Below are 9,395 nucleotides of genomic sequence, written 5' to 3'. Positions count from 1 at the left end.
AGGATGGTCTGTTTAATTTTTGCACACTGTATATAATTTCAATAATATCAATTGCAGTTTTTGTGTTAGCTTGAATTCAACTCTATTTCGCTTGGTAGAGTTGAAAATATATGAAGTGCATTAGTGGATGTATCTGTATGTTTATATATCTTATTTTTTATTCATATAGTGTTTTTATTTTTATAACTTTATTTACAATTTAACCTTGAAACTAAAAAGTTATAAATGCTGATTATTTTATTTTTAAAGAATAAAATTTATTTATTTATAAAATTATTATCTTAGATTATACAAATAATTTTTAAATAAATTTGTCAAACTAACAATCAAACAATTTTCTGTACAGTAAAATGTTTTCTCTAAAAAGTTCATGAGTTATCAGGTACGTAAATGTTTAACCATTGCTGATAATTTGCATCAGTTTTTTAGAGGGAAAAATTTTTTTATATACATTTTCAACAAAGCACTATTGAAAATAAAAAATTTGTATTAAAAAAAATGTAAAAGTGATATAAAGAAAAACACGTTTTTCTAAAGGAGGGGGGGGGGAGGATAAATGTCTGTTTAATTAAAATTTACTCAAGTCGCTTAAAAAATCTGAAGATATTCTTTTAAATCTCTACTCTTTCTTTTAACATCTTATTTGTATTAGCTAACAACTATACATCTAAAATACAGCAAGTTAAAATGGAAAAGCAATAAATAAAATTTGAAAAAAGTTCGTTGAAAAACTAGAGAAACTTCTATCAGCCTTACTGCACTGAAACTTTGAGGTAATGCTTAATGTTCAAACTTCAAAATTCTCTTTCGATTAAAAATAATAAAAAAAAGGAAAGAAAAAAAAATCTCACTAAATTTCACTTAAGAAAATTCTTGTAAACCTGATTCCCCTCCCTCCCATAATGCTGTCCTAAAAACTGCTGCTTACGTCATACGCAACTAATATTACTGATATATAATATAACTAATATAACTAATATATATTATACACTAATATTACTGCTGGTGATCATTTGCACTCTTGGAATTACTTTCCTCGATTAAAGTTGAAATTGGAGTTTCTGTTTTATTGATATTCTGTTATATTGTTTCCAGTTAAAGATATTTACTTTTCTTTGCAACAAAAAAAAAAAGTTGGTACACCGTTTGATTGCATTTCATTTTCATTATTAAACATTTAATCTGCGTATTGTTATTTATCTTTTTTAAGAATCTCAATTAATATTAACATTTAACTTAGGAATCTGAAACTTAAATTTATGTTTGGAACGACACAACCTAAGGGACATTGAATGGTAATTATGATGTCTTCTTAATTTCAATAAATTTTAAGTAAACACTGAAGCTATAATTTAAATTTAATTAACAATATTTTAATTTATTATTGCTATTACTGTTTTACATTATTATTATTATTATTTTTTTTTTTTGGATGTACGAATTGTCTATATATTCAAGTAAATAGTTCCACATTGCAGATAAAAAAAGTACACTTTACATAACTATTGATTAATGAGATTAATACTAACTGTAATTAATAAACTTGCATTAATATAAAAATATAGCTCAGCAAATAAAAATTATATTTCCCAAATTGGAGATTTATCCATAGTAAAAGTTTTATGATGGTCCAGACTACTTATCAGGATTTTAAAATTTAAACTGTGTATTACTATAGTTTGAATCTGAGTTTTGCCAAACGTGGCATTTATAATGTTTTCTTAACTCACTTTCTAGTTTATTTAAGGCTAGAAGATTGTAATTTAAATTTCGGTAACTTTCCAATTAGCTCAAGCACATTAATTTCTAGACAGGATAATATAATTATTCATGTAGCCTGTGTTCATGTATAATGTGTTTTATTCGTTTTCTAACCACTATAAATAAAATTTATTGCTTATAGGAATAATCTTCTATCGAAAATTTGACTTTTTTCCTAGGAGCTGGAATGCTCAATTTAAAATGGGAACTTTGTGCTATATGTCAATACATGTTTTAATTTCTTTCTGTCCACTATAAACACAATTAATACCATATTATTGGCTGATAAGAAGTTATGATAAATCGAAATGTTAACCCCTTCCCGACTAGCTAGAGCGCGAATTCAGACTAAACGTCTTATCGGGAAGCATACACACCGTACCTTAAATTAATTACGGTTTTAAAATGGGCATTAAGATATAAGCATAACTAACAATTCAGAAACCTTTCTACCATTATTAATTAAAATAAAAAGAAATATTAAAAAAAATTTGACAGAATTATTTTTGGATAAATGAATTTTATAATTTTGCGTAAAAAGTTTAGATTTATTTGAACGTGAAATACGCAAAGAATTAAATTGACATTAAAGGTTGACCCAAACTTTCGATCCCTCTCCTACCTAAACTATTGGAACCATAGTTTTTATATTGTGATTACAACAATATAATTTAAAGGCAAGAATTGAAATCCTACGAAGAGAAGGTATGTTTTTTCAGCGAAACACGCTTTATTTTTTGTGTGATTTCGTAACTTAAAATATCGTCATACTAATTATTTAGCCTAATTAAGATCACTGCCTTAAACCATTAAGATTGTGTTCTAGTACGTGTAGATCCGATCTTTATAGAAAAAAGTTATTCTGGATGATCTTATTTTGCGCGCGCTGTACATACGTTACGTTGCGTGCATATACGTACGTATGTACGTAAGTACGATGTGTGCAGCAAACGTACATACAATATTATTACATAGCGCATACATACGTACGTATGTACGTGCATTAAACATGTGTACATATATATGAACTTTGTACATATATATGAATGTTTGGATCTCTTAATATTAACAAAGCTTTTTAAGTAATTCGCTATATTTGAAGAACTTTTTTAGGCGAATCATGAAGTTTTGGCACACTATTATAAGATTCGTTTATCCAAAGATAATCTATGCAAAAAATAACTTTAAAAAATTTTTATTTTTTATTTTATTTACTGATTGTCGAAAGCACTTAGCATTGCAAAATATAGAATTTTTTCCTCATCATTTTTAAAGTAATTTTAAAGGCAAAATAAGAAATTCGAATGAAATAGGGCTAATAGTTTCTATGTAGTCCAATTTTAAAAAGAGTTATTTATGTAAAATTCGATTTCTGAAGAACACTTAGATTAATTTTATTTAAATTTAAAATTTTCGATTTGCTTAAAAAGTTATACAAGACGAAATTCGCAAAACGAAATTTTAACATTAAGTGATTCAAACTTTCTACCGCTCTCCTTCTTAAACTCTTGATACCATATTTTGCAGATGGCATGTATTTTGCAGATGGTCCCTCCCCTATTTTAAGGGTCTAGAAACTGAATCCCTCATAAAGTTAGACCTTCAAACCAATAAGATCGAGTCGTAGTAGATTGAAATCCGATCAATAGATCAAACTTTTTCAGGGTTTTCCCTTTTTTGAGCCCTGTTTATACGCAAGTGCATACATCGTTATCACATACAGCATGAATACATGCGTACATGTATTGAACATATATGAATTGTGTACATGCGTACAAACATACGTACGTACAAATATACCCACATTTACATGGATACATATATATATTATATATACAAACATTCATATAATGTATGTATCTACATATATGTGAATTCGCGTACATAAGAATATGCATATTTATATGTACTACTTAAGTTATATATACGTATGTACGATACGCAAAAAATAAACGAACCATTCTAAATAACTTTTTATCTAATGATCGTATCTCCACATTCAAGGATTCGATGTTAAAGGTTCGAGAATATGACATATATACTAATTAACTAGTGCACATGATATTTTAAGTTACGAAATCAGACACAAAAACGTACTTTCATACTCTGAAAAACATACCTTTTTTTTGGTGCTTCTTGGGTTTTTAACTCTCAAATTATAAGGGTGGCCGCAATCTGGGAAGAAATAATCCCAATAGTTATGGTCAGAAGTGCGGAAGTTTGTACCCCTTAATGTTAATATTACTTTTTACGTTCGTATGAGACTACATCATGAGAGCTTCTTAAGTGAATTGAAAATTTTTTAGCTATCAATTAGAAAATTCGTTTGTCCAAAGCTAATTCCATGCAAAATATAACTTCTAGTCAAAATAATTATTTTTTGTTATTTTATTCAATGACAGTCTAAAAAATTTTGAATTGTAAGTTAAACAATTTTAAATGGCAAAAGGCAAGATTTGGACGATATGAATAACTCCTAAAAATGCGACTTTTTCAAAATTCGATTTTTCAGGAACTATTCGATTCATTTCACTCAAATTTTGTTTCTTGCCATTTAAAATTTCCTTCTTTAAAATGATATAAAAAATTTTATACTTTACCATTCAAAATTTTTTCGGCTATTACAAAATAAAATAAAACAAGTAAATATTTACTAAAAGTTATATTTTGCAAAGAATTATCGATGGGTAAATGAATTTTATATTTGCATGCAAAATTATTTTAACTCGTTTAAGAAATTCTCAAGACATGGTGAAATACGCAAAAAGTAAAATTATCATTAAGGGGTCTAAGCTTTGGACTCAGACCACACTATTGGGGTGATTTATCTCGGATTGCGAATACCCGTTAGACGACTCTTTTGACCAACTTATTATTGGGACCATAATTCCCAGAGTGCGGCTACCCCCTATATTTTGTGGGTCAGAAATGTGCATCCGTCGAAAAAAGGTATGTTTTTCAGAGAAAGTACGTTTCATTTTTGTCTAATTTCATAACTTAAAATATCGTTTGCATTAAATAATTAACATATTTGAGAACCTACGAACCCTTGAGATTCAGGCCCCTCTTCCCCACTGGGCACTATGGGCACGTGCCCAGGGCCCCGCGATCGAATGGGGCCCCCTAGTTCCTGCCAGATTACCAAATGATAACCGATACATTATTACCGAAAAACATTAATTTTGAAAAATCTGATGATAATGACTTACTACAATACCTACGCTTATTATATTAGCTTTAGTTTGCCGCATGCGGATAGCTATACCTTGTACAACATAGCTTGAACTTTTTGACAGATGGGTCAGTGATGGGAAACAGAAAATATCTATTGGTGTAAAAAATGTGTTGGCTAAATATGTGGCTGTATGTATGTTTTAAACTATTCAAAATAAATAAATTCATTCGTCAATCAATTTTATTGCACTAGACATAAAAACATTGGGTAGGTAAGAAACCATTGTTTTCAGTTTTTCTATTTAAATTTTACCTCGAAGCAATAAAAACCACTTAAGACTTTCGGAAAATGCTTGAGTCCTTAACAGGTACTTTTATGTTGTGTGTCTATTCTTATGATTATTATCAATTTTTAATATTATTAAAATAAGAAGATATTGTTCGTCGTTGCAAAGTTATATCGATTTCAGATTTGACATCTGTCAAAAAGAAAGATCAAACTAATAAATAAACAGGGTATAATACTCCACTCTCTCTCAAAAATGAGTTTTTCCGATATTAGTATGTTTAGGTTAATTTAAATACCTATATGTAAGTATAAGAATACAATTTAAAAAAAAATTATTAAATTAAAAAAAGAATTATTTGATGCGGTGTGGTTTATGTCTTAAAGAAACCTATTCGAACGTCATTCGTAATACCAAAGACAAAAAAGGGGAATTCCCGATTCCCGATCGTCGTTTGACTTGACGAACGGGAATTCCCTTCAAGTATTTGTCTGCGATGTTGTGGCGTTTGTTTTGTTTGTAGTTGTTAGTTTGTTACTGACTGTGCTCGAGCTCTGATAAAAAAAATAGTATTGTTTGATTAAATCGTCGTTTTGTCTGTTTTGTGTTAGCGAATATTTTCGTTATAAAATTAATTAAATAGTGAATTATAATATAAAATGTCGAAACGGTCATATCCTAGTGGATCTGAAAAAAGGAAAAAAGCTCTACATCAGAAAGAAGTAATTGAAAAGTTACCAAAATTAACATCATATTTTACTACTACTACTGGAGAAACTTCTGTAAGTAGCAATCAACTCATAAATGTTCCACATGATGACTCAGCTCAATTACAAATTGCGGGAATTTCTAAACCTTCATGTTCCAATTTTGAAAAAGAGATTGAATCAGAAAGCGACTATTCCTACGACGAAAGTGCAACGACTTCAGTGACTTCACTAAAACCGACAACTCCAACTGTGTCAATTGAACAGCAGTTTTCCAACACAGAAGAATTAATATCGCACGATCCCGCCGATTATTTTCACGAAAAGTTTGTTGAAATAAATCGCGAAATTTTAATTCGTAAGGGACCAGTATATTTTCAAAATAAAGATTCTGACTTTTCCGAGGCATCCAGAACATACAAAGATGGTAATAAATTAGTAACGAGATATTTCAACAAAGCATTATTTATTCGCAAATTAAAGAACAATGAAAGCGTCGAAAGAAAATGGTTGCTGTATTCGCCTTCCAAATGCTCTGTATTTTGTTTTTCATGCTGCTTATTTAACCCAACTGATGTTAATCTTTGCTCTCGGAATGGATGTAATGATTGGAAGCATATTAATCACATAATTTTAACACATGAAAATAGCCCAGCGCATAAGCAATCTATGATGACTTATCTGGCACGAAGTAAAGCGGTTGGTAGAGTAGATATAGACTTATTATCTCAACATCAAAAGGAAGTGGATTACTGGAGAAACGTACTTAAACGGATTGTAGCTGTTGTAAAATTTTTGGCATCGAGAGGGCTTCCATTTCGCGGCGACAATGAAATCCTAGGATCTCCAAACAATGGAAATTATTTGGGTTGTGTGGAATTATTGAGTGAATTTGATCCATTTCTTGCAGATCACTTAAAAAAATTTGGGAATCCTGGAAAGGGTAACATTTCTTATTTATCAGCAAATATCTGTAATGAGTTTATTGAAGTAATGGGAAAACAGGTTCTAAAAAAAATTATAAATGAAGTTAAATCAGCAAAATATTTTTCCATAAGCGTTGACAGTACGCCCGATCTGTCTCATATTGACCAGCTAACTTTCATCATTCGATACGTAAAAGACTGTGTTCCTGTTGAAAGGTTTTTGAAATTTATACCTATTAAAGAACATAAATCTAAGTATTTAGCGGAGACCATCTTAAATTTTTTAGAGATACATGATATTCCCATAAAAGATTGCAGAGGACAAAGCTACGACAATGCTTCAAATATGTCGGGAAAGTATAGTGGTCTACAAACAAGAATCAAGGAAAAATGTGAATTTGCCACCTTTATACCATGTGCAGGACATTCACTAAACTTGGTAGGTGTCCATGCTGCTGGGTGTGTACCGGAGGCATCACAGTTTTTTGAAATAGTTCAGAAAGTGTACAACTTTTTTTCGGGCTCTACCCACAGATGGAATATGTTAACAGAACATTTAGGTTCAAAAAAAGTTGTTAAGAGTCTTTCACAAACCAGATGGTCAGCCCGAGCTGATGCAGTAAGTGCTTTGCATGGGGGTTATAAAAGAATATTAGAAGCTTTAATCACCATCGCAAACGATACTGAACAGGCACGAGAAACAAGAGACGAAGCCCTTAGTCTGTCTAGAAAAATGGGAAATCTAGAATTTATTATACTGACGGAAATCTGGAGCACTATATTGGAAAGAATAGACAAAACAAGTAATTATCTTCAGAAAGAAACAATAACACTGGACGTTGCAACCAATTTGTTGACTTCACTTTATGATTTTATTACTAACCTCAGGGATAAATTTGATAACTTCGAATCATCTGCCAAAGAAAATAACCCAGAATCTGACTACAAGGATCTATCTCAAAGAACAAGACGTAGAAGCTCACGGCAGAGTTTTTTTGATGGCTCTGCGCCATCAGTCCAATTGAATGGAAAAGAGCGATTCAACGTAGAAACCTTTCTCCCAATAATCGATACCTTGAGTGTTCATCTAAAACAGCGACAAAGTTCATATGAGATCGTCAGTCAACGTTTTAGTTTATTTTTTCACTTAAAAACTCTGAATTCCGAAGAGATACGACAAGGATGCAAAGAATTTTCTCAAATCTATCACGAAGATGTAAATGAAAAAGAGTTAGAAATAGAATGTCAACATTTAAAAGAATACTTAATAAATGTTCAGAGTGAAAATGAAGCATCTAACAGTGTACAGGAAGTATATAATCTATTAAAGCAAAACAAAATTGAAGACACATTTCCTAACGTAGAAATTGCATTGAGAATATTTTTAAGCATGATGGTAACTAACTGCAGCGGAGAACGCTCCTTCTCCAAATTGAAACGAATAAAAAATGAATTAAGAAGTACAATGCTTCAAGAGAGATTAAATAGTTTGTCGCTGATGTCCATAGAATGTGATATTCTCAATACCATAGATTTTGAAGAAGTGATTAACGATTTTGCTCATCTTAAATCTAGAAGGGTACCTTTGCAATCAACATAGAATTAATCTAAGGATTTTAAGTTAAGCGAGTTACTTTTGTAGATTATTTTTTATATTTCCTATTTTTTTATAGCTAGTAACTAAATAAAAATAAATTTAGAACCTTGTTTGTCTTTCTTTATCTATTGTAACTAAATAGTGTTTTCTCAAGGTCATAGGGGCCCCATGATCCTAATGTGCCCAGGGCCTCAAATAGTTTAAAGACGGCCCTGTTGAGATTGAGTCATAGAACGTAAATAACCGATTATTAGATCATCTCGCAGTAGAGTGAACTTTAGGACACGTTTCCCAGTAGAACACCGAAGTCAAGCATCACTGGCTACGGTCATTGTGTGGATGGGTGATCACTTTGTTCAACCGGCAAAGGAACCAAAGTTGTGCGGTATAAATCCTAATTAAACTTTTCAACCATTAAGTTTTCGACTTCACGCGCAGGTCGTCACAGAAGCAAGCGATTCATCCCCTCTGCAGAGGATCAAAATTGTGTTGATATGTCTTCGGATCATCCCCAGGAATGTTTCCCAACTCTACACTAATAGCCCATTGTTTATCGTTAGTGCGACATAGACCAACAAAAACAACCGATCATTAGATCAAAAATTTTTCAGAGTGGTCTGCTTTTTGTTTTGTACAAATAATTTATTCTTTCTACCTCCATATGACTTACAATGTACTATATGCGTGTACTCACGTGTGCATGTACTATATGCATGTACTATCTAATAGCAATGTTATTCATAAAACGATATTTAAAGTAACCACATACATATAATTATATACTGCGTACGCCCGTGTGTATGCATGTGTTTTTATTTATATGTTTGTATGCACCTGTATACATATAATGTACGCATGCATTCCTGTACGTACAATATACTTTTGTGTCTATGTACGTACATGCAATTCATGTGTATATGCATAAAATTTAATCTTAGTTTTC

The 9,395-nt window shown here is 30.9% G+C and overlaps 1 protein-coding gene across 1 annotated transcript; it reads left to right on the top strand.

The window, feature by feature from the left end:
- Positions 1-5,881: 5,881 nt before the first annotated feature.
- On the top strand, positions 5,882-8,455 carry LOC122271585 (zinc finger MYM-type protein 1-like). Its single transcript, XM_071183394.1, has one exon. The coding sequence runs from the start codon at positions 5,882-5,884 to the stop codon at positions 8,453-8,455; it is 2,574 nt and encodes an 857-aa protein (XP_071039495.1).
- The last annotated feature ends 940 nt before the right edge of the window (positions 8,456-9,395 follow it).

Source organism: Parasteatoda tepidariorum, chromosome 7 (genome assembly GCF_043381705.1).
Source record: "Parasteatoda tepidariorum isolate YZ-2023 chromosome 7, CAS_Ptep_4.0, whole genome shotgun sequence".
NCBI classification, from domain to species: domain Eukaryota; kingdom Metazoa; phylum Arthropoda; class Arachnida; order Araneae; family Theridiidae; genus Parasteatoda; species Parasteatoda tepidariorum.
Note: the sequence above shows the minus strand (reverse complement) of the source record. Positions and strands in the feature narration are given on the sequence as shown.

Coding starts and splice junctions, on each gene's coding strand:
- LOC122271585 (XM_071183394.1), top strand. CDS start 5,882: ATGTCGAAACGGTCATATCCTAGTGGATCTGAAAAAAGGAAAAAAGCT.